The sequence below is a fragment of the Boleophthalmus pectinirostris genome, unplaced genomic scaffold (genome assembly GCF_026225935.1).
Source record: "Boleophthalmus pectinirostris isolate CB_2022bp ecotype Guang Dong unplaced genomic scaffold, ASM2622593v1 HiC_scaffold_6, whole genome shotgun sequence".
Taxonomy (NCBI): domain Eukaryota; kingdom Metazoa; phylum Chordata; class Actinopteri; order Gobiiformes; family Gobiidae; genus Boleophthalmus; species Boleophthalmus pectinirostris.
The window spans coordinates 17,267,689-17,294,276 of record NW_026571447.1 but is presented as its reverse complement, the minus strand read 5'-3'; the positions used below and the strand labels follow the sequence as shown (position 1 = coordinate 17,294,276).

General features: G+C 36.5%; 2 protein-coding genes across 2 annotated transcripts; one reads left to right on the top strand and one right to left on the bottom strand.

Annotated features, from left to right (window-relative positions):
- Nucleotides 1-91: 91 nt before the first annotated feature.
- On the bottom strand, nucleotides 92-11,650 carry LOC110171609 (palmitoyltransferase ZDHHC3-A-like). Its single transcript, XM_020937350.2, has 7 exons — nucleotides 11,474-11,650; nucleotides 9,555-9,946; nucleotides 8,210-8,334; nucleotides 7,054-7,150; nucleotides 6,686-6,767; nucleotides 5,921-6,051; nucleotides 92-1,015 (listed from the first exon to the last, which is right to left on the bottom strand). The coding sequence occupies exons 2-7, from the start codon at nucleotides 9,903-9,905 to the stop codon at nucleotides 809-811; spliced, it is 993 nt and encodes a 330-aa protein (XP_020793009.1). The 5' UTR covers nucleotides 9,906-9,946; nucleotides 11,474-11,650; the 3' UTR covers nucleotides 92-808.
- mc2r (melanocortin 2 receptor) lies at nucleotides 11,650-26,588 on the top strand. The gene is made up of 3 exons (XM_020937128.2): nucleotides 11,650-11,672; nucleotides 20,971-21,329; nucleotides 25,674-26,588. Exons 2-3 carry the CDS (start codon nucleotides 20,977-20,979, stop codon nucleotides 26,221-26,223), a joined length of 903 nt encoding a protein of 300 aa, XP_020792787.2. The 5' UTR covers nucleotides 11,650-11,672; nucleotides 20,971-20,976; the 3' UTR covers nucleotides 26,224-26,588.

Here is a 26,588-nt window from a genome sequence, read left to right as displayed (position 1 = left end):
CAGTGGTAAAAGCCCTTCAAATGGATCTGCTGTAGCTTAAATACATGACAATACATCTCAACAGTCAAAAAGACAAAAATGACAGATCAAATAAACATATAGGAAATATATTTTTCCCCACAAAGTCACACACAGAAGGAGTTAAGGCACAGTGTGATCTAAAACACTTAAAAAGGCAATAGGCAAGTGGTTCATGCTTTAGAAAGATTTTGAGTGCTAATTAATTAAAGATGTAAACAGTGAAAAATACAGTACAATGGAATAACTTCCAGATGGTTGGAAATGCCTTCTTGCATTCTCCGTAACGTAATAATAAATAATGAGTAACATAAAACTTAAGTGTCGATTTGCAACAGTAACTATATCACACTACAACTGCACTGTGGCTAATTCTCACAAGACTTATTAAGGAATCAAAATATCATTCTAAATTTCTATCTGCAGATATAGTTGTTCTTTATGATACCGAAAACCTTGTACACATGCTATTATACTAACTACATTGACAAAAGGTACCAACCAAAACTAATTCCCAGTTTGTGATACAAACATATAAAGCATCAAGTAAAACAAACTGCCCAAAAGTTGTTCAATTATCAAATATTCTCATCTGTGCATTCATTCATCAGACCAATTAACACCTACAGTAATATGCAGTATTTGTCTTGGAAGATTTACAGAGCCTGAACAGTGGTTTAAAGTCAGAAGATAAAAATATAAATATTGCATCTCTTATGGCTGGTTCCTGTCTGTTAGAAAGCCCTGGCTGACATCTTGTGTAGCGTTTAGAGACAAGTTAAGGTTAGGTTTAGGAGAGTGGTATTTCGATAATGTCCTGTTTGATGATCTCTCCTTGTGGGACGGGGATGTGCTCCTGTGGTGTCTGTTTACAGGTCAGTCCAGAGAAGGGGCTGCACCAGGACAAAGACAGGGGCCCTCCAAACGCAGTCTGCATGGCTTCCCAGCATGGGACCTTCTCCCATTTTCCCACCTCTCCTTTCAGGCGCTCGATGCCCTGAAGAAAATAAGTACAACATTTAGATATTATGCCAGCATTAAATCAGGGCTTAAAGGTGCACTGTGTGGCTTCTCTAGTTGAGGGTCTGTAAATACATTTCTTCTGTGGAAATGTAATTACTTAGTCTGAAATGTTTGGATTAATGTATGGCACTAGTCCTTTTTATCTTCATGGACACTAAACCAGACTAAGTTACAGGTCCGATTTAAGGAGAGATAAACCCACTCACAGTCAGAATGCCTATTTTTCTAGATATTTTTGAGCAATAAAACCGCCTGTAAATGTAAGGTAGAGCTGTTCATTGTCATACTGTGTAACATTCCAGGCAGAGCAATGACATATCCACGGAAACAAGTAGGTGACGGTCCCCCACCCAAAAAGTGACATAGTGCATCTTTAAGGTTCTCTTTAAAAAAAAAAAAAAAGCATTATTCAAACATATCCCAACAGAAATCCTGAACTGGAGGGTCTCTGTAAAGTAATCACAAATTCTATTGCTTAAATTAAATGTGCATGTAGCAAATAATTAAGCAACACTATAGTTTGCTTTAATAGTTTTAAATATCATTTTGAAACTGAGTTGAAACAATTAACTAGATGTGTGCAATGCCATTGTAGATACAATAGTGTATCTAAATATATATTTGAATTGAACAACCTACAGTAAACGTGTATGGCAGAATATATCATGCTCTGATGATGTTAATAATAAACATAAGATAAAACACATGCAATGTGGGTCAGAATTCACTCATTCATTCACAATGTTTGGTTGCACTGTACAAAAACACAGAAAAGCCATGTACTGAATGTACTTTGAGCTGGCAGTAAAATGTTCATGCTTTAACCACTAGGGGGCAGGCTTACCTCTGGAGACTCTACAAGGCTTCAGAGAGACTTGGGCAAAGAGTTTAACAACCAAAGCAAATGGATGAGTGTGGACAAGACAGTAGAGGGAGAGAAAGAAAAAGGTAAATGTGAAGGGGAAAAGTAGAGGCCAAAGAAAGAACTGGAAGTATAACCTGGACCAACAACACAACCACATCTTTATGCATCAAGAGATTTATTCTACACATATGTGCTGAAATAGCTTTCATAGGAAGTTCTATAAAAACACACCTGCAGATTTTAAACATGAAACTGCAATACAGAAATAATAATTTAAAATAAATGCTTCTAAAATAAATATACAGCAATGGGCAAGTCACACAAAGTTAATTCAAGCACTTTTCCCTGCATTATCCATACCATGGTCATACCATCATTAATTAAAAGTTGCTAGTCATTTCCCTGTTGACCAAATACATTTGGTCAACTGCTACATGACATATAAAATAAGTTAAATTAATAGTCAATTAAAAGCATAAATCCCAACAAGTACATTTTAACTTTGAACATCGTAAGTAAAGCTTGAAAATCCCAAATCAAAATAATAAAATACACTGTGTTTAATACCTACTGGTTCTAATTTTGCATATTCCAAACGTTTTGTTTAAATTTTAAATAAAAAATCTCACAGAATGTAATTGCCATTATATCAGGGCCAGTAGACCAGGTACAACCCACTTAAACAAGGCTCTGGAATGATTTTGGCACATATATATTGCAAACATTTGGCACAAAACACAAAATGTATGGCATTTTTTCCCCATAACAAAATACAAATTTGTTCAGTAGCAAAAAAAAAAAAAAAAAAAAGAATGAAGAGAGCATCAGAGAGGTAACAGTGCATGTTCCACACAAACTTTACAGCCACTAAGAATGCTACGTGAGCTATGACTATATGGTAACAGTGACATACGTCTTTCATGCCACTAATTATTTTATTCCTTTGTAATATGTAGATTTCAAATATGAGGAAAATTCATATTTTTATTTTTAGTTGTAGCCCGCCTGTTACATAATGTAATTAAGTGTATAGTGTCAGGCTCTCATGTAACAAATGTAATGTAATGCTGTATGAAGCCCTTTCCAAATTTGGTAAGTCTAGATGCTGTGTTTAGCATCATTCACCATGGCTGTACTCTCTGTGGACATGTAAGACGTAAGATGTAAGATGTAAGAGGACTTTTAATATCTTTTCATTTTTTAACACTATGACTGATGTCTGGAACATACGGCTGATTCCAGTCTGGTAATCCAAGACTCAAAGGGCCAGTAACATCTAAGAGCACACAAGTGGTAGAAGTTTAACTGCTCATTTAAAATTTTAAAGTAATAAAAATTATTATGGGATCAGATCACAAACTTTCAGTTTTAAAACTACAGCTGTCCAAATGCATGTGATTTTCAATAGGCTTTTTTTTTTTTTTTAATGCATATCAAGTAAAATAAAAACAAATCATTGCACATGTGAGAACATAAATCAGGGCAAAATCATGCCTGCAGAAGGTCATTAAAAACAAAAAAGAATGGGGTGGGGGGTTTGTGGGTTCTCCCAAGACATTAAGTACAAAAGAGGTGTGAATTCCTGCATTTTAGAGGCTTTTCAGAGGTTTTCCAAAATCCCAACTGCTCATTTACTGTGATGGTAGAAAGTTTATTACTTCCCCAATAACACATCAGCTTTCATAGACAAAATAGATATTCTCCAGGACATTTGGACTTTTTTCTAACTTTCCACATGTTGGTCATGTCTGGAAAATAAGACAGCTATTGGACTGTACCAGATTTTATTTCATGCAATAACATAAACATTTGCCCAGTACAGATAAAAAAAAGCAGCTCTAAGGTTCAAAAAAGACTAATCCAACTCCATTAGCAGGCTAGACTGTAGTTAGGTGTGTGATACCTAAACTATGCTCTAGCTGCATAAAAATGTGCAACAAGCTTATAAATTAATAGGTTAGAAACGAGAGGATTAAGTTTGGACTGCAATGAATTAGTTCATGTTTATTAGTCGTCCAGGTATGATCTATAGCAAACAAAACATTCAATTCTGTCAACTGGACAAAAGTTTTAAAGTGAAGACATTTCTGAGCAGAAGAAGCCACTTGGATGAGCGGTGAAACGTCTTCAACTTTTCTCCAGTTGACAGAATTGAATTTTCCGTTTGCCACATGTTTAAGAGAGTAAAAATGATGTACCGTGCCTTTACCTATTGTGTGGCTTAGATGAGCTAACCCTTTAAACACAACTGTCAGTTAAACAGGAGAAGATAACATTGCATTCATCTGAAATCTCACATATCTTTCACAGTGATCGCAAAACAAATATTATGAAAGTTTCTTTTTCTCTGCAACTCAAAGAAATAATAAGATCGTCTTTTGAATAAGTAACACAAAGCGCTGGAATGATACGTAGGCCAGACTCAGACCACATACTGATAGGTCTCAGCCTTGCCCCCTGGATCAGGCCTGGGAGAAGGGGCTAAACCATAGTAAGGAGAAATGATGTCCGAAAACCACCCTCAAGTTCATCCACTTAGTTTTTTTAGCCCATCTTCTCTCTTCCTTTTTCAACTGCTCTATGCCCTGCAAACGAGAGACAACCAAGCTTCAGTTGGTGTGTCAGTAAAGTATCTCTAAAGACAAATGACGCTGATAAGCTAGACATTACCAGTTGCTTAGAATACTGTATGAAAAACATGAATGACCATACTTAGAAAAAAGTAAAATACTGCAGCTAAAGCAAAAAACAAACAAACAAAAAAATCACTCGACTGTCGTGCACATTTTGGATTTTCAACCAGCACAATTCATAAGTCTCTATTTTGAGTGAATTAAAACTTACTATAATGTGCCTAGATAGAACAGGATATACACATGATGTAGTATGTGATAAGGAGCCAAATAATTGACACTTCATTAAAATGTGAGTGAGTCTTTAAATTTGGTTCCACAAACAGGACTACTTGTTTATGGCAAAAATTATCACAATTATTTGGCTCATTATTAAGATCACGATTTAATCAATCAATTATACTTCTCTACTGTCCAAGTAGAGGAATTTCAGCCTGGATAAATCTGGCACCACAAACCCAAGAAGACAGATACAGTTTCTTGGAGCAATATGTCAAACACAGAGACAACATTCTGAACTTTCCTCTCCCGTGGTTGAGACATCCAGCAGTCTCACAGTGCAAGTGAGTGACCACATGAATAATTGAAATCTTCATCTTTATTCACTGCTAGGTCAAAAAGTTCACAAAAATATCACTAGCAACAGTGAATGTGGCTGAGAAGATAGTGGGAGGCTGGAGCCCAGCAGACTTCTGTCAGACAGGCTGTGAGCATCCTGTCCAATGAGGCCCAGCCTCTTCAGGATATGTGTATGTGTATCTTTTTCTCTTTGCTGCAGGTAGACAAAATCAATTGCCCCAAAGGGAACACAAATAAAGTGAAGTTGAAGAAGGGGCTAGAATTTAAGGACTTAAACTGGAGTTGCAGACAAAAAGAAGTTAACTCTTAATTTATGGCATTACCACTCTGGACTCCATCCAGACTGCTCCCGCAAAGTCTTCTTTCAACCCTTTTCAGCAACATATCTTAAAACAGTGAACATCAATATGTTTTCACACTCCTATAAGGATTTGAAATCCTTAGAGCAAAGGCAAAAAAGCAAATAAAAATAAATAATAATATAACAACATTAAAGCATCCAGCAGCAGCTGTAGCCAGTTCTCTCCGCTCACGGCTTGTGTGTCATCGCTCCACTCTCCATGAGGCAGCTCAGCCCTCAAAGGTGCTAACAGTGTGTTTAGCATTGGGCTTACCCAGAAAATGTATTTATTTACTTAATTTATTAACAAGGCACAGGGATAAAAAATTATTAATTTGAATAGATCTTGACAGCGGTAGTGTGAAAGGGTAGTCTGAAAGGTTTAGTTCAGTTTGTTGGAAAAGCAGAGTATGAAACAGGGATCAGAGGTTTAGAGGAAGGGATTTTGTGTTGGGAACTTACAGTTTCGTCGGTGCAGATGGAGTGAACCTGGGTGCCAAACATCACAGAAGTGAAGATGAGGAAGAGAAGGCCCTCGAAGCACAAGAGGATAAGGAGGATGACTGTGGCTGGAGGAGAGAAGGAGCTGCACTCTGGGACATGGGACATACAGGGACAGGGCAAAAACAAGAGCATGAGAGGAGCAACTACAATCTGGACCACAACACTACTGTGACTGTGTAGCAGCACATAATGTAAGAACAGCCAATATAGTAGTTTGTTGTCAATAATGCGATGCAAGATTATGAGCTAATAGAATCTTAAGTTAAATAGTTAAAGCTGAAAGTAATATTTTGTGAACAATTGACAGACTTTTTTGTTTCATAAATCCATCAATGTAATGTTTAAATATTAATTCTAGTCACCATCTATATACAATAAACCTAACAACAAAAATGACATGTTTTGTGCTGAATGTATGATAATCCACGGCAATTCTGTCTAGAAAAGTGTATTGTGCAGAGTACATTCAGCAAAAATATGTGGATTTGTATGACATATGCATTGATGAGTTATTTATGTGAGTCTTGGGACTTCTTTAACACAGGTCTAAGACTTTAATTGTGCTCACTGTTGTCTGCCTTTCACACAGTTCTGTTTTGACTGTGGGTGGCTGCCTTGGACATAAAGTCTTGTTAAAGGTATGTTGACAAGTGGTAATATTTCTATCAGTGGATGAAAAGGGGAAAGATGTTAGATCAATCACTGTAGATGATAGATACTCACTGGACCAATCATCTTCAAAGCAGTAAAGAAAATGGAAGACCACCATGATTAAAGCGTGCAAAGAGATGAGTGCAATGTACATCTAGTGAAAGATAACAACAACAAAAAAACACACACATTAGAGGGGGTGGGGTAAACTAATTACTTGAAAATAGTGGAAAAAATACATGAGTTTCTATAATATTAGTAAATTGCCCAACATATCCATAAAATTATATTCTGTGGTTTCAAAGAACTCTAAATTTAAGAATACATTGCTTACATATATAAATGTTTTTTAGCCTTGGGATTGATTGAACTATTCAAATTGTAAATTGAGGAATCTCCAAAACCCAACCATCTTGATGAAATCCAAACAAAGTACTTACTGTGAAGAGTACAAAGTACTTTTGGTTGTTCTCTCCTACACAGTTATTGACCCAAGGACAGTGATGGTCCATTTTCCGGATACACCGTTTGCAAACACTAAAAGACAAACAGATTCGTAAGATAATTGTTCCAATCAGATTCTGAATTTTAAATACCGATGAGAAAAAAATTTTTAATTATTTTTATTCTGAATTTTAGTTGCTGAAATTTTAAGTACAATTTTTCAATATGTTTCAAATTTAAAATAAAAAATTTACCTTTTAATTATTCTGCACGTATATATCCAAGCTCTCAAATTCAACTAAATTTGGAGAGTAAAATTTGGAGAGAATTTCACAGCAAAGATCCAAGATGCCAAGGCAGAAGCAATCGTTCATGTGTGAGTGAGGAGGACAGAGGCTGTTTCCTATTTGTTGTTCTCATCTGTGGGCGAGTTTACACTTAAGTAGTAAAAGAGATGAGGTTTTGATGAGGCTAATTTTTCAATAATGGTGAAGTGAACGAATCAGATTGGTTCACTTCACCATTTCCTGCTTGTTACTAAATTAGATTGGATCACTTTGGATAGATTGCGTAGGCCTTAGCATCTTGCATCTTTCCTGCTCATTTTTTTCACTGCAAATTTTACACTCTGAACTGACAATATTTTATTGCATAGTCCCTATTAATCTATGCATTAACTTCTGAGTTACAATTTTTCTCCTACTCTTTTTCCAAAGTAGATTTTCAAACATGAACTTCTACTGTACAAGTCTCTGTCTTGTCTGAGTGCACGGTTGTCTCACCAGTGAATCTGCTTCTTTCTACATCTACAAACAGCAGTGTTGTACAAATTACCTAATATGATCTAAAATGCTTCTAAAACTAGATTAAGAAGTAACTAGTACTTTTAGTAGTACTTTTCATTTGTAATTTTCCCTTTAATTAAGCAATTTTGGCAGCAGTACTAGTAGAAAAATTGAATACTTTTAAACCATGTAACTGCATTTTTACTCAATACGTAATTCTGCTCAAAAGTCAACTCATGAACGCTCACTAAGTGCATTTTCCTGTTGATGTCATGATGTGTGTTAATACAGTTCAATAAAACAGTCAGTTTAAATCTCTTTTTTCAGGCTTGATAGTCACAGTGAGGCAGTTGTGTCCTTGCTGTACCTGCAGTGGTGTGCTCGGTCAGGCTTGATACTGCAGCACTTGGGACATTTGTAAACGACCTGTCCAGGCTTCAGCTGAAGGCTCTCGATATACTCCTTGGTTGCATTACCTTTTGGCACAGCCCCCTGGAGGCAAAACAGATGAGCTTTAAGCATTTCCTGCACCATAATGATCTTTGGGGTAAACTAGAATGAAGGCTAATGGACTGTTTTATAAAGATGTGATCACCAGAGTTAGTCCTCAAAATGTTCTTTTAGACTTTTATGGGTTTTGTGCCGCAAGCAGTACCCAAGCAGATTCTAAAAAGATATGTAGTTTCGTTATGGCACCATTTTATTCTTAAGAATACCCAAAGCTTGATGTGTCATTTTGAAAGATTTTCAAAAGCACTCAAGTACGTAAAATTGGTCAATTAAACGATCCCCCAAAGGCAAATTAAGCACTTTGATCATACACAAAGAAATCATCTTGATCTTCTATCACATTGTGCTTGAATGTCTAATAAAATATGCCATTACAGTGTGGTATGGCAATCTGTCTGGCCAGCTTGAAGCTAGACTGCTGTGCTTCATCCAGACATTGAACAAATTTATGGATAAACAGGAGCACCCATTTCTGCAGATTAAGTTCTTCTTTTTCCTTCTCAAACCTGACAATTTTGTGAGCCTGGATTTCCCCAATAATTTAATCTATGGCTTAAGACTGCTTCATGGAACACCTCTAATGTGCATTTAAGACTATACTTTCACCCATCGCAAGTTTGATACATGAGGACCAGTGAAAATGAGGCCTAAGCTCTATGATAAGACAAACTACCAGTCTTACTTTGGTCATTGCAAAAGGAACCAACATCATCATTTTGGCCAGTTATTAAAGGGCCCATATTAAGCTATTTTCTGTATTGTTGATGTTGTTCTCCTGTCAAAACATAGCCAGAGTTGTCTTTTGTTGGTCATTCACACATGTTTAAACACACAAACCCAGCATGTTTAGGCTGTGTTTTTCTCTGAAACAGCAAACACTCTGTTCCATCTTGTGATGTCATGTGAAAATACAGGAAGTGCTCCACTGTGTTTTTAAACTCCTTACATCTTCGCTAGAATCACATGAATTTCAGTCCTGGAATTGCCAATCTCTACTGAACAAATGGTAAAAAGTAGCTGTTAATTAGAAAACTAACAGTTTATGACATCACAAGGTGGACTAATAATACAGGATTACTCAAACATGTGCAACAAAAACAAAACACAACTCCAGATATGTTTTTGATGAGGTGACAACATTCTAACGTTGCTTAAAGCTCACAAGAGTCAATTTAGTGAAATATAGGACCTTTAATACTCACCGGGTCAGTGCACATGGCTCTGAGGTGTGAGGCGAGGGCGAGGAAGGCCAATGAGTTGAACAGCAGTCCATTCACAATGCTGTAAGTCAGGTTCCTCGCCGGGAGCAACATCACGAACAGCACTACAAACTCGGCGTAAAACACAAGCAGCCAGGTGATGATGGCACCCACTATCCCACAAGCGTCTTTGATGAACCACATGCCAGGGGCTGAGTATGCTGTGATCACATCTTTGGAGATGGGGATGCGCTGCTCGGGCTGTAGGAGGTCTGTCCCATGGCCGGTCCCATTGGAGGAGGACCGGCTGCGGCCGTGCTCCACATCTCTGCATCGGCGCACTGGGCTCTTCATCCTTCATCGGCCTCCAACAGGCAAGGCTCAGTCACCGCATGCTGAAAATATTAAGTGCAAGAGATTTAAAGTATGGTAGATTCAATTCCCATGTTGTAGCACACATGACTACCTATATTTTTGCCAGCCATGCCACCACAATTACCGTACTTTTTCTGGTCTAAAGTCCTTCCTGAAGAGTGATTTGCATTCATTGTGGTGTAACTATGGCTATTATTTCTTTACTGATTACATTTTTGAGTAAATTTTCTAGGTCTGAGATGGTAATGACTTAATGACTGAAAGAATGAAATGCAGTTGTTGAATTGGTTAAATGAGCCGTGAAAATATCGGCAACCTCCAACATGATATAAGCACAAGCAAAAAGTAGGTTATAAAGATATGAAAGGAAGGATAATTGCTCCTTCCCTTATTCTTTTCAATAAGGAAAGGAGCTTCCAAGGCACATTAACCAAGGGGCCACCAAGTGGATAAGATGCACCCATTCCAATAGATTGTCACATGACATAAGCAGATACAAAAGTACAAAAGTTACATACAAATATAATATACAAATAAAACATCTGAGAAATTGTTGTATAATATAAATTTGTATTCATTTACTGGTCACAGTATTAATGCTTACACCTTCAGAACCAAGATGGATGCAATATAGGGCCTAATAAATATTGTACATCAATATATAATATATAATATATAACATATAACATATAATATACATTTTTTGTCTGTATATACTTCAACCAGGACGACCCGGGTGTGATGTAGCTTCATCCACATGTCCCTGACTGTGTTTCATTAGTTTATTCCATAGACTGCATGGTTTACTCTAAAGAAACTATTTAATTATTAAATGCTTTACAATTTGTGGATCAAGTACACCATCTATTAAATGCTTATTTGAGGTTAGGTTAAAGGTCATTGGAGTGAAACACGCCAAATACAAGCTAAAGATTGTGCATTTAATCATCAGATAAAATGACTATTCTGAAATCATGAAGCTTTGTGTTTAGTCCTGATATGGACTTGACTTGTTTAAGCTTGAGGAGTGAGCACAGCTTAAATTGGCTCATAGGTCAAAGCTGTGATTATTTGGGTGATATAATGTCCCCTTCAAAGAACAAAAGACCCAGTGCTTTCTCTGAAATGTCAGTACTCTTTACGTTTACAGTGTGAACGCCCTACTAATAATGAACTTAATGAAATTAACTAACTAATTCAAACTAATTACCTACATTGATATGGCTGACTGTATGATTGAAAGTAGCTAAACTAGTTCTACGATGTGGCATTAATGCTCTCGACACCTCACTTAAAACACAGAATGTGTTCATTTCATTGTGAACCTTTAGTACTTTGAAGGTTAACTTTACGTTGCTCATAGCCCTCTCCCTTTCATGGACACTGACCAAAAATGTCTCCACTGAAGCTTATCTGATGTAAAGCGGCCTAATCTAAATGAGCTGCATCACAATAACAAGGGAAACATCGGCAAATTGCCTTCATTGCAGTTGACATTAGCTTAGCCACTTAGCTTAGCTGGGTGTGAAAAGTGAACGTTTACTGACCTGTTTTTATAAAAGAATAACCCTGGTCGGGTCTCTGTCAGTGGATAGTGGAGGTCCCCAGAAAGTATTTAAGAAACAATCAAACATATTGTCCGCTGATCTCGCCTTTAGCTGTGAGCATGATGCCACCGCGGCTCGGCGGAGAGACCTGCGCGTGCACTTCCGGTGCAGTCTGCTTCTTCTTGATGTTGCATGTAAGGTTAGTTGGCTTTTTAGGGGCATTACCGCTTTCTACTGTTCTGGAATGTGGATCAGAGACGGAACTCTGTTTCCTAAGTATGTTTGTGTGATGTAGGCTATGAAAAGCCTCTGCCCAGATAGACTGTGCCTAATGAAATGGACTTCAGAACAAGCAATACCACACTCAAACTAAAGTGCATAAAATCTTCACAATAGGCCCCTTTTGCCTTCTAGAGTTTGGGATTGGCTCCACAAACACGGCACAGCCTATTCAAGTTTTTTTTTTTTTTTTTTTTTTTTTTTTTTTTTTTCAGTCGCTTTGGCACATTTACCAATTGAAAATTGCCAATTGCAAAACAGCTCACTCAAGCAGACTTTTAGTTTTCTTCAAGAAAATTTTATCTCAGCAGTTTTACATTCAAAACTGATCAGTCATCTCCCAAAAGTTTTACCGTCAAACCCTCTTCATGTGTTTTTCTGTGCTCCTTTATTCATTTGACAGATCAGCTCAGAAGTTTCAGTCCTCCTGTCCATGACACTGAAAATCACTGATTTAGTACCTTTGGCAAATGGTTACACACATGAATTTTGGACTGAAAAAGCCTGACTTTATTGTCTGGGACCTGTCTGTATTGTATGTACAATATACATGTACACATTACTAATTGTAAAGTAGATTTTGCAGTATTTGATCCAAAATACTTAATTCAATACTTAAATGTTCTGAAGAAAACTGAAAGATGTTGCTTTTTGCTGTCATGTTTGAGTTTCTACATTGAAAGAGTTTGTGCCGTCATCCTTTACTACATGAGAACAGACCTGTAGTGTTAAAAAAATAATTAAAACTAGGTGAATTCAATGCTCATGGGTGTTTGTGAATGAGAACTGTGTCAAGTGTTGTAAGAAAGAGGCAGAGAACTCTGTGAACTTATTAATGTTCCTGTTCAGATACATGTTTGAATCAAATGTTTTTAGTTTTTAGGCTATCCTGTCAGAGAAGATGTTGAACTGTGTAACAGTTTTTGTTTCAGGTGGGTTGGCCCAGTAACTACAGAGATTTATCATTTTGTAATGTTTTCGTGATGGCTGAGTGACTAGCCCTCCTTTGTGAACGGAGTTTAGAATCAATTAAAAAAAAAAAATAGGCTTGTACAAAAATGTAGGTTATAATACCCCAAGACTGCCTGGTAGCCTACTGGTCTGAGGAACTTGACCTATGAGCCGGTTCCTATGCAGTTTGTTGCCTGTAATTACATATTGTATGTAAGTTAGAAAGGCAGAAGAAGGAATTCTCTGTTTAAAAGGCCTGATGTTTTCTGATAAACTGTTGATCTGTTTTGGACCAATCTGGTCACAGACAAACTCACACAAACAAGTGAAAAATCTAGACATAATCTAATAAAGCATATTGTATACTTCTTAAATTTCCCCTCATCCTGTAAGTTCCAAAGTTTGAAGGCAAAACTGCTCATAGCTCTGTCTGAAGCAGCTGTCAAAAGCACAGACAAATGGACAGATTTATGAAATGTGTAAATAACCCATGTCAGTGTCAATACAATACAATACAATACAAGTAGGAGCTGTCAACAAAGCAAATTGTCTATTATGTCTGTCAGCCCTTAGATGTTTTATCACATCATTGAGATTGCTGTTTTCTCGTGGAATCCTGTTAGTAATCAACAGACAATAATTTCTAATTGTGAAAAGGTCTGTCAGCACATGTAGCACAGACTAACCACTAGAAATAGACATTCTGTTCTCAATCAATCATTTCTTTTGAGCTTGGTTGTTCAGTTACGTTTTCACACATTACTGTCATGGCAGTTAACTTAAGATTATTATTATAACACTTATTACAAAACTTTTATGTACCATTTGTACATTTATAGTATGGCTTAGAATAGGGTCAACAATGGGGAGGTGGCATCTACATTTCTTTTTATATATGCAAGAAGGCTACAATAGAATCAGTCTCCAAGATGTGAATGTAACATAAACCGTGTTGTATGTGTCTGCATGTTTGTAAATAGTTACAGTACAATTAAATAATTCATTCCCAGTTCCCAGTCCTCGGGAGTTAAACCATTCAAAAGAAGCTTCTCTTAATTTAATCCCTACAGTGTTCACTAGAGGGCAGTAACATACAGCTAACACAGTCACATCATGAGTCAAACTAATTTGAAGCTTGGATATGGGAGTGTGTGCTTATTTAATCATCCGTATAATTTGTATATTACCAGAATACAGGATACTTTTCTTTTTTATTCCTCCCTCTGCATCATTATCAAACATCCTATAGACACTTAGTGAGAATTTTGAAGGCTTTGTCTCCTGTTGGTTTTGTTGTTGTTAATTAAATTCATTATTCTCAGTAATATCAGATATCATCAAAATGTCCCCATCCCACACTGTGTTAAAGCATATATTATGCACAACAGTGGCTTCAGAAGTATTGGAGTTACATTCATTATGTTTTATTTATTTTTTTTTTTTTTTTTTTTCCAGTGATCAAAAATCCAATTTAAAAATGTATGAAGAAGAAAAAATCTTAGAGCTTTGGTTGTGAGATTATAAAATGCATTTATGTTCTAATCCCTGTATGTTATTCTTTCCCCTGGGTTTAATATTTACAATCTCCTTGGTATCTCCACATGGCATTATAAATCAGATAGTGCTTGTTCAGTTCCCCAGACACCACTTCACTTTGGAAACACTACATAATTGTCTCTTATATAACCATTGCTTACATTATGGGGTTAGTTATTTCACATGTTAGAATTATATTTTAACATGAGAAACGATTTAACAATCTTGCAATTTGCTGTAAATAAGCTGTGCTTTAACATTGTGTATTCAAAGGGCAGAAAGTGAGCAGACAAAGAATAGCCAATGTGCAGGAAATCTTTTAATCTAATGTACTCGGCCTTAGCCTCCCAAAACATTTACTTTCTTGTTAGGAGCCATGCCCTAGAAGCAGCCAGAGAGCAACTGTATTAGAAGCTAGATGAACAAATATTATGACCAATTTATCTTTTAATTACCAGAAGCTGCAAAACCAGACAGAATAAATAGTATCCTTCACAATACAAGAACAACTAAAACAGGTTAACTGTTAATTACTTGTGGTGACTTTGCTTATAACAAACTCTTTGCTTAAGGAGCTTTCCTCTTCTTCATTCTGTGTGGAGTTCATGTGCTTTTAGGCGTATTGATTTGAGTTAGGGTGGGACGAGACAGTAGATGCGGATGTATTGTTATAGATTATTTTTCTCAATATCTTGTGCAGACTTTGCAAAATAAAAACTTGGAGTTTAAGATGCTCCCTGTCAGAATGTATTCTCTATGTGGAGGCTTTCCTCCCACTTTTCATATAAGATAAATGTTATAGTACTGAGCAATAGCCATACTTGAAATTAATTGTTTATAAGACTTTGCGGATAAGGACATGTCAGAATACCATAAATAGGCTCACCATTCTTTCCTAAAATACCCCATTGTTCGAAATGCAGCAGAGCACTGTTTCGTTCAGAAATGTCCCCTTACACTATTTTGTATCATTATTGTACATTAGCTTTCAGCTGTCAGTATTGAGAGCTGAAAACACAGTGCTCAGTGTCTGGCCTCCTTCACCCTTCTTTCAAATACTGAGGTTCTTGGTCCAACAGCAATGACTTTTGTAAGTGTGGCCCATTTCCCCCATGTGCAGGTACTGCAGAGTTAAGACCAGCAGACGTGTTGCTAGAGGAGCTTCCCAAATAACTGTTCCACCAGTGTATATGCAGTTACAGTATACTCCTCCTGATTTGGATCTTGTCTTTGTCGTTGTGTACTCGCCTGGTGTGTGAGGAGTTAAAGGGTTTCATTGCTGTACTAATGCCAGGCTTGCTCCACTGTGGGAGTTAGGCTTGTTAATAGATCATAGACATCTCTTCTTGTTATCTCTAAAAAACTGCAAAAAGTCAAAGACCATTATACTCAGTCAAACAACAAGGTCCATTTAGAGCTGTCCAGTTCTGAAGATGGCTCTCAGCTAGCAGCCAAAACATGTCAAGGTGAATACATCTCCCAAACAGAGCCGTCTGTCTACAAGAAATCCAATATAACTATTTCACTGAAGACAAGATGAATTTTACCAAAAATCAATTTAAGAAAACGTCTTGGAAAATGAAACAGATATTTTCATGACCCATCCTTGTTCACAGATTATAAACATTTAGTCAAAACAAAGCTGTCCTCCTTTTGTAACCTTAGCATGGTGAGGTTAAGGCTACAACAACAGCAGAGGTATAAATAAACTCACAGTATTACGGACAAGCTACGACACAGATCTACTCTATTTCTATTGGGATCCTATTCAGAAAAACATCAACTAGAAATGACTAACAGGAAGGTGTTCATGTAATGACAAAGGTAGGCAAAAGCTCTTTTCAGTAAACTCACATTTGTTTTGTAAATGAACATTACCTGGGCAACATTCAGGCTTAAATACATTTGCAGGAATAAATTGCGTTGAAAAATACATTTTCAGAGGGTCACAAATGGCTGTGTACAGACCAAGGCTCTTAAAGATGCGTGTATTAGAGAAGGGCTTTTTCTGTTGATTGCAAGAAAGCTAGTTAGGCTGGATGATGGACAGGCACAGATATTGGACAGGGCAGCTTTGGTCTTTTTCCTACAGTTCCGTTTTTAGTGAAAGCAATTAGTTACAGCAACAGAAAGGAAAAAGGGCATGGTAGTGAAGCTATTAAAGCTCCTGTGTCTTCTGTTTTTTTCTTTCTTATTTAATTTTATAATCACAACATACACCATTTGCTGTAACTTGTTGTTTTAAGTCTCACATATAAATATCATGGATACAGATAACATTTAAAGAAGTTTGGTATTTGGTCACTGATTACATTACATCTAGTAGTAGTAGTAGTTTATTTGGTCATTTTGCAGCACTACAAAACAAAACAAAACAAAACATAGAGTGCAAACTCATAGATCATGACCGGAAGGGTTTAGGCTGAAGTAAAAGGTACTTACAATGCCTAACCTTATTAAATAATCACAAAATTCCAAAAAAGCAGCATATGAACAGCAAGTCTGCATTTACAATTTCACTTACGACTTACTGTATATACAAGAAACAAAATATAAATTAAAACTAACAAAATTGAATGCATAATTCATTCATTCCAGAACTCTATTTCTTTCAAAACATAATGCTTTATACTCTTTTTTTAAGGGCTTCTACAGTATTAGACTTTTACTTTTTTGTAGTTCGTATCTTCATTTTTTTAAAGATACCTGTTCCTCTAAGGTTATACTGACTTTCTCTCTGCTCATATAATTCCTGTAAACAGCAGATGATTATAGGCCTCGTACATCACTACGGTTGTACTCAGGTCAACAAGATCAAAAAATTTAAGTGCTTTTAGCTTGACAAAAAAATATTTGTTGGTGCATAGTAATTCACATGATTAATAATCCTAATAACCTTCTTTTGGAGGAGAACAATTGTATTAATATTTGATTCATAAGTATTCCCCCATATTTCCACACAGTAAGGAAGGAATAAACTGTTATACAGTAAATAAAGGGATTTTTTCTTCGGGAAGTCTTTTCATTTTACTCATTATAGCAACAATTTTAGATAACTTTGTCTGAACTATACTTATTTGCTTTTTCCAGTTAAGTTTTTCATCTATATGAATGCCCAAGAATTTCTTAACTGATACTCTTTCAATTTCTATGTGATTAATTTTAATATTATTTTGCTTACTGATTTTTCAAAGATAATATATTAGTTTTTTCCAAATTTATTGAATGTTTATTAATATCAAACCAATCCTTTATTTTAGTAAGGTCATTTTCTACTGTGGACAGAAGATGCTGTAGGTCTTTTCCTGAACAATAAAGATTGGTGTCATCCGCAAATAAAATGCAACTTAATTTGTCCACTGCCTCAAAGACATCATTAATGTACATAATAAATAATTTATATCTAATACTGACTATAGCTGACATAGATATCTATCAAACTGTGTAATTGTTTAAGATTACAAACTACTATGTAAAATGTTTGTTTGATTTTTTTTTTTATAGTTTCAGCTGAAATATAGATAGTAAGTAATTTTAAATTTGAATTCTATCAACTAAACAAAAGTTTTTAAAGCACCCATATTACACTATTTTCTGATCTCATCACAAACATACCTGAGATTTTGTTCTGTTTCATTCACATGTTTGAAACACAAACCCTGCATATTTAGGCCGAGTTCTCTCAAACAGAAAACACTCTGTTCCACCTTGTGATGTCATGTATCCATACAGGAAGTATTGTGTTTTCAAACTCCATATACCTTCACTGGAATAATTTGGATGATTTCAGCCCTGGAGTTGCCAGTCCCTTCTTAACTAAAGATAAAATGAGCTGTTAACATGAAAACTATACTGCTTCATGACATCACAAGATGGAACAGAGCATTTTGAGCTTTTGTAGACAAACTAATAATAAAGGATTGCCAATCATGTGTGAATGAAACAAAACACAACTACAGTTATTTTTTGAGGCAGTAACATTATAACATGTATTAAAGCTCACATAAGTCAGTTTTATGTAATATAGGACCTTTAAAAGTGAATACATCACCACTCATTCAAGCTGCTTCAGTTCTGGTTATGGTAAATAATTTGAATATTTGCCTGAAAAGTAAAGACAGTTGTTGATCCTGCTCACCTAGAGTGTGGCAAAACATATTGACTTTTAAAACATTAGGTCCAGTTGATAAAATAAAATAAAATATTTCTGCTTGTGTATTGATTATATTCTCATGAAAAGAAAAAGCTTAATAATTAATGGAACTGTTGGTACATTTTTGTTAGTGCACATCACATAATTTCTTACACAAGACAGATGCAAATTACATTACCACAGCCTGTTCTAACTGAAACAGGCTTACTTAAAATGCATACAATACTCAAAGGACCTCTGATGGAGTTTAAAAGACATAATTTGACCTAACACATTAAAACTTGATGGGATAGTGTGTCATCAGGAGTAGGAGCTGCTCTTTGATCACTCTGACATTTAAAGAGAGGCTCTGAGGAGATGAGAAATAGATGTGGGGATCAAACAAGGCCATATCAGCAAATGGTTTGGACAATTTTTGACTGCTATGTACTGACAATTTTGGGAAGTAACTGAATACATGCATTGAGAATACGTTTTTAGAATACTAATTTTGAGTACCTGTATTTCAGCACAGTTACTTTTTCATTTGGTGATATTCAGAATACAGTGACGTTTCTAAAATCACTGGAATACACCATGTAATTTAGGTTTCAAACTGCAAGTTATCAGTGTGAAAAACAGAACACTCTGCTCATGTGGTGAGTGCATGTGTGATTTTTCCATCTCCCATTAGTGACAGGAAATGCACAACACATAATGAAACAAATATAAAGCTGTTTTTAATACTATGTTGCATCTTCATACTATAATTTCAATGCAACTCAAGAATACATTACTCTGATTGTCCCATGTATCAGAATACAATACAAAATACATGCATTATAATGCAGGTACTCAGTATTCTGTAACTTAATACATTTTCAAAGTATTCTTCCCAACACTGTGTACTGAAGCCAAAAGCATATTTTTTCATATCCAGGCCTATACCACCAGGGAAGTTTGTGACAGCTAGTTTCTGACAGCAAAAGTAAGCTGGAAGTAGTTGTGTCCCACCCCAAGTGATTCCCATACTGTGTTCAGGACAGGTGCAGTTGGACATCACTAGTGTAGATGTGAAAATGGATGTTGTGTCTGGAAATGATTGGTCCCAGGGACAGCATGCACAGTGAGAAAGGAGTCAGACCCAAAATTGAGCCTTGGGGAATTCCTGAAGAATAGAGAGCAAGTGCCACTCTGAAATAATAAGATAATAATATAAAAAAGTTTAGTTGTCTTAGAGACTAGTTTATTTATCATGGACAATGTACATAAAACACTGACTGACACAAAAGAGAAAATATGTTTATGCTGGGTTTGAGCAAAATTTCCAGCTTTAGTTCCTGTAAGAGTAACTGAAATGGCTCCATTTGGGAAGTAGGAGGTAAACTGTTTGAAAACTTAAAACAAGTCTCTATTACGTCTATTACATTTGGTTTGTTTTTATGACAAGACAAGGGCTGATTATGCCAATTACCTAATCCTTCATTATCCTAACGGGAGGAATTGGAGTCTACAGAGCAGGTGGTGGGTTTGAGTTCCTGGAGCATCTCAAGATTTGTGCGTGCATTGGCTCATCTCTCTCTGTACACTGTAGTACAGCAGAGGACCTTAGGGAGGGTTTGGCAAATAGAGAGAGCTATAGGAACACAAGTTTCTTCAGGCACGCCCCTAACCACAGCAGTAATGGGGCTCATTACACAGTTTAAAGACATAAACAAAACTCTTTATTTTTAGGTAAAGGAAGGAAATAGTGCATTAAAGCTGTGTGTGCCTGGTACCTGTCTATATTTAGCCATACAGTTGATTGTAAAGATAATCAAGTAAGCAACAACCCTGAGCTTCAAATTAGCATTTCTCAAGTATGAGTACATTGTCTGCCAGAGCGATAAGCGAATGATTATGCCTATTGTGAACATTTGATTTAACATTAAATCTCACTCAGTACATTTTTACACAGACACACAATGATTACTTTAACAAAAGCTAACATTAAAAAACTCTTTGGACTTTGATGAACAGGCTTCACACTGCTCCTTTTGCCTTGAACATGAGCAGAGGCTCTGGTGGAGAAGCATGGGATTTGGATAAGGCCTGTCATAATTATAGTGATCATTACAACAGATTGGCAGAGGCCTATTTCAGTATCAGTATTACATTGGCATACCTTTTCTACAACACAAGGCTCTACTTTTAATCAAGTTCAGAAATATACAAATGAAATTAATTACATTTTAAGGTTATTGATGGACCAATTATACAGAAAATATACAACAATAGACTGTAGCAGATTATAACAGAAATCTTTCAATATTAGACAGCAGAACTAAATTTAAAATGTTAGAGACATTTGACCTCTCATCCATGATCTTATCTATGATTTCAGGTTAGTGAAATCAGGGTGGGTACAATCAGGGGTGTCAGACAGAATTACATAGTCTGTAATATACAATTTTCATATAAAGAGCATGTAATATGGACTCACCAAGATGAACTGGACTCAAGGCCCAGATGAAATGCGTAAAAATGCATGGCAGTCAGTTCAGGAGACCACACTTACACAACTATATGTACACTTACTAAACAGTTTTTCTCCTTTCAGGTCACCATGAACACCACCTCACTGAACCAAACACACTGTCCTGAAGTTAAAGTCCCAGTGCCCCTGTTCTTCATCATTGGAGTAGTTAGCTTAGCAGAGAACCTCCTGGTATTGATAGCAGTGATCAGTAACAGGAACCTGCACTCCCCCATGTACTGCTTCATCTGCAGCCTGGCCGCCTTCAATACGATGGCGAGTCTGACGAAGAGCTGGGAGAATCTGATGCTGCTGCTGGCAGATGCAGGACAGCTCCAGAGGACAGGCCTGTCTGTAAAAAGACTGGATGACCTCATGGACTCTCTGCTCTGTATGTCCTTCATGGGCTCCATCTTCAGCTTTCTAGCCATTGCTGTGGATCGGTATGTAAAATTTTATACAAGTTTTATCGGGGACATTTACTCTGTTAGAATGTGGTTGTGTGAATTATTCATGCTAGAATGTACTTCTCCCTTGTGAACCAGTCAGTATATGTGGGCTGATAAACCACCCTAAACCAGCCTTATGTAAGGGACAGCAAAATAATAGATTTTCAATGCAGGTTCTTTATTACTCGGATGTCCATTTTAAATTGGTACCCAAATATATTTCATTCAGATCTTATCTTTCACATCAGATCTTTCATATGTGGAGCACTCAGTCCTCGTTATTGCTGGTATAACCACTATTCAGAACAGACAAACTGTTATTTATATATGATATGATATATATGTCCCTCCATAAGAAAGAACCATTGGTACATTCGAGTGCTACCACTTGCAGTATTATAAAAAATGATTACATAATGATATGCAGTTAAAACATGTGGGGTTGTAGTATTATTCTTTTATTACAATGTCAAAGAACAGAAATAAAAATATATATTGTTGCATTAACAACATTTTCTTTCTGTATTTGTAGCTGAAATGCTGTTTACTTAATGTGATTTGCAACCACTACACAGGCAGCTAATGGGGATCCTAATAAAACAATAAAACAATGTGATGTGGTCTGAATAAACACAGAATGTGGTTTGGCATCCTTCTCAAAAACATACCCGGTCAAGCAGACTCACTACTACCATCCAATGTCAAACCTGTGTCAGGAGAATGTAACTGAAAACTCCCAGAGTGAATGAAGGCTAATGTGAACTGCTCTGTTTGTGTCTCTGAAGCCAATTATATTCTGTGCAATTTAAAAATTTTTTTTCAAATGGAACCCCAAATCCTATGGTAAAACTGATTAGTTATTGAGGACAGAATAGAATTTATGATGCAGGTCTGTATCTTTCACACAGCGCACTAGTAAGATAAAACTGAGCTGCTCACTGTACAAGTGAAGTAGTTTAGAGAAGTCGGAGGATGTAAGCTGCAAATATATGTAAGGTGTAAGGATACATGGAGGTCTGAAAAGGAGAGAATACTGTTTTGGTCTCACCACCTCAAACAGTGGGTCTAAATTCATTATTTACAGTATTTACCAAGTATTGGTGGGGCTAACATCAGCAAGAGATGACTCAGATTTCTATTTCTATTTCTATTTCTATTTCTATTTCTAAACTTCCCTGAATTGTATGTTTGCAGGAAGGTACATTATTACACACATATTATTATCCCTGCTCACCACTGTGTTTTCTGCCAATGTAGAGCTTTGCACCTATGTGTTACCATGACTGCAGTTGTATTTGTATGCATTCAACTATCTTATATCCTATAAACTATAGTGTAGTTCCCCATACTGGTGCTACATCTCTGACATTGAATTGCTGAGCGCGTACAACATTGATCACTATATAATCACCCCCTGTGCAACTCCTCTTTGGCACATGAAAAGGAAAAGAGACATGATTTTTGGTCCATGTGAAAAAATCAGTAGGCTATTGAAAGATGTTTTTAAACCCACATGAAGTAGTTTTTGGAATAGTTTCATGTCTGTGGTACTTGCCTGGATCTGGATCTGGATGCGTGACCAAACATTTAATTACACAAATGATAAGTCAAGTTTTATTAAATCAATCTGCCCAAAGGCTCTGCAGTATTCACAATGGACCTCAGCTATTATTGTCACCTGTGTCAATAAGAGGCCGCTCATGTCAGTAATACATAAACCCTCATATCTGGGATTGAATACAGTAAAAACAACCAGTGATTTAAGTCCAAAATGACAGTCATCCTCAGTAAGAATAAAGGCATGTTAAATAAATGAATAAATTGTGTATATTGATATTACAGAACAATTTCAGAAATGTTTATTTTGTCAATTTTTCCATCAAATAATGAAGAACCTTACATGTAAAATCGAACAATGTGAAATTACATGCATTGATGTTCCAGTGTCTCATAATACAACAATGAAGTATTAAGTAAGTATTTAAAATAAGTTATACCGTCAGACATGTCTTAAATGTCCTGGTTTTATTTCACAATTCCCAGTTCATTAAATACAATGTACACTTTTAACTCTGTAAAAGTTGTGAGCCTGGTTGTTTATTGTACATAGACTTCCTTTTCTCAATGACCTTCCATGACTGTAGTACACAGTAGAAGAGGGCATTACCTCTGTAGTCTGGAGTTTCTAATCTAATCGCAGAACTTTGATTAGAGGTAATTAGAGGACTTTTTGGACAAATTGCTGTTTTGCTATTTTTTTCATTTAACAATTTAACAAATTTTAAATCATAGGGATGCTGTTTGTTTTCAGTTGGAGCTGGTTAACAACTGCCCTCAGGTTCATGATCTGCGATAACAGTGGAGATTAATCAGTAGCACAGCCCACAGTGTGTTTATTATCCCTTTATGCAAAACCACATGGGCCTCAGATGAAATAACAAGATAATAGAGGGCACACTAGCCTGCAAGATTTCCAAGGGAGATTTTACCATGAGACTACAGTACATACATTGAAAAGCAGTATTAGACTTGAATTTGAAAAGAAAAAAAAAAAAAAGTTTAGACTTAGTTCACAAAGGCGTCTGGCCATGTAAAAATGATTTTATCCCAGAATATGTATTTAAATAATCTTTTAACAAAAGTAGACCTCAACTGTTGATAAACAGAAAAAATGTACACTTCTTATTTTTCTTAATGAGCTATTCTGGGACAGGAATGCAGTCTTTTATCTCAGGTGGATGTTCTCTTCCTGTCCACAGTTTTCAAACCCCGCACGCAGTCTATATATTTAATTAATCAAACCCACATTTCTGCAACAGAATTTTTGGCTTGCTCCCTCAGATGAGCCTGTGTTACTGAGAGTTATTGCACACAAATCTGATTTAGCCAGTGTGGTTTGAGATGATAAAAGAAGAATTGTGGCGGAGATGGGAGAGTAGAAGCCTTGTGCTTCTTCGTACAAACTGAAAAAAAGAAATTAAAAAGTTCATACAAGTCATATAAAAAGCAATCGTTAAAAATGAGCTTTTCAGAACTTTTAACTGTTATAGCTGTTTGCCCTTCCCATTTACCGTCTTATGTTGTGTTTGGAGTGATTTTTGCATGTTTGAGCAATCTTAAAATCATTTTATCTTATTTTCAAGATGCCATTTTGATGACCAGTCCCTGTTTCCTCCACAGCCAGCATACGCCCACTGCTTTGTACTTGTCCAATTCTCCATTTTTTTTCCTTAATTGGTGATATGCCTTGTAGTCATCACTATTTGCTTCTGTGATATGCAGCTATCCATCGGAGGTGACGATAACTTGGTGTCTCTTTGTTATGATGATGTTTATGGCAACATTAGCTCCCACTGGGCACCATCATTTTCTAACGTGGAAGTCAGCAGACTTGTTTCTTTTATTAAATAGTCTTAGATAAATATTGTGATCCATGGGTGTCATAGATTATAGCAGACACAAGCACAATAGGTCTCCTTTAAGATTAATAAATATTCTTATCTATATAGGTCCGTTGAGTTACTTAAATGTATTTTAATGTGTTCCGCCTGTCAATCAGAAGTGCTCAGCAAGCGTGTTTTAAACTCAGCCTTTCACTTCACTTGTCAGCTTCACTTTGCAGCAGATTCAGAATCTCATTTTAGATGTGACAGTTTAGTGCTTAAACTTTGGGATCTCTCCACAAAACAGCAGAGCTGTGATGTGTGGCACTGACTAACTGTTTTCAAATGAACTGCTAAAAAGTGTCCCCTTAAAAACACTTTAAATTTGAATTTATTTATAAATTTAACGTGATTATGTATTATAGTTTATATGCACTTTTAATTGTTACTGGAATGTACAGTTATGATGCTTTAAACCATTTTATAATATTGTTACCTCATCAAAAACATACCAAGAGATGTGTTTTGTTTCATTCACAAATGTTTGAATAACCCTTTATTATTAGTCTGTCTACATCCCCAAAGCTCAAAATGCTTTGCCCCACCTTGTGAAGTCATGTAGTGGTAGTTTTCAGCTACCTTTTACCATTTTTTGCAGGGATGAATTGATCCAAATGATTCTTGTGAAAGTGTATGGAGCTTAAAAACACAGTGGAGAACTTGCTGTATTATCATATGACATCACAAGGAGGAACAGAGTGCTTTTTGTTTGCAGGGTTTGTGTGTTAAACATGTGTGAATTAAACACAACTCCAGGTATGTTTGTGATCAGGAAACAACATTATAACATAGACCAGAAATACACATAATATAAACCCTTTAAACAGTAAATGTCATATTTTCACTGGTCTGCATGCCCATATGAATCAACTAAATCAAGCTTCTCTTTCTACAGCTATATCACAATTTTTCACGCTCTCCGGTATCACAACATCATGACCATGCGACGGACGGCGGCCATCTTGGCTTTGATCTGGATAGTGTGCGGAGTCTCTGCGCTGCTGATGATTCGCTTCTTTGAGTACTTCTTCATCAGGATCTGTTTTGTGGTCTTCTTCATGGTTTCCCTCTCTGCCATCTGTTTCCTTTACGTGTATATGTTCATGTTAGCTCGAATCCACGCTCAGAAGATTGCCTCCCTTCCAAGTGGGGCAACAACGTCCAGCAGGAGGCAAAGACGCTGGGGCAGTAACATTAGAGGGGTACTTACACTGACCATTCTGTTTGGGGCATTTTTGGTTTGCTGGGCTCCATTTTTCCTCCATCTTATTATAATGATGGTGTGCCCATTCAACCCATATTGTGAATGTTATAGATCTTTGTTCCAGCTCCACGTGGTGTTGCTGATGACTCACGCGCTCATAGACCCCGCCATCTACGCTTTTCGCTGTGCCGAACTCAGGCGCACCTTCAGGAAGATGCTGCTCTGCTCATCGCTGCTTTGACTCACCAGACAGAGACAAGAAATTCAACTTAAAGGTGCATTATGTAACATTTCTGGTGGAGAGGTCAGGTCCACAACCTGCTTTCTCCATGGACATGTTATTGCTTTGTCTGGAAAGTTTCACAGTGTGGCTTTAAACCTTTCTATCATCACGGAGACACAACCAGGTCAATTAATGCTCAGGTATTTTTGAGCAATAAAACCACCTGTAATTGAATAAATATAAGTTAGACCTGCTTAATGTCATGTTGTGGAATATTTAAAGCATTGAAATGACTTACAAGAAGGTTACATAATGCACCTTTAAGCCTGCATAAATTACAAGCAAAAAAGGGGGAAATGTGTTGAGGTTGACAGTACAGCTGT

Coding starts and splice junctions, on each gene's coding strand:
- LOC110171609 (XM_020937350.2), bottom strand. CDS start 9,905: ATGAAGAGCCCAGTGCGCCGATGCAGAGATGTGGAGCACGGCCGCAGC. Junction 6,768..7,053: donor AGTACTTTGTACTCTTCACA/GTAAGTACTTTG, acceptor ATCTTTCACTAG/ATGTACATTGCACTCATCTC. Junction 1,016..5,920: donor CCATCTGCACCGACGAAACT/GTAAGTTCCCAA, acceptor TATTTTCTTCAG/GGCATCGAGCGCCTGAAAGG.
- mc2r (XM_020937128.2), top strand. CDS start 20,977: ATGAACACCACCTCACTGAACCAAACACACTGTCCTGAAGTTAAAGTC. Junction 21,330..25,673: donor CTAGCCATTGCTGTGGATCG/GTATGTAAAATT, acceptor CTCTTTCTACAG/CTATATCACAATTTTTCACG.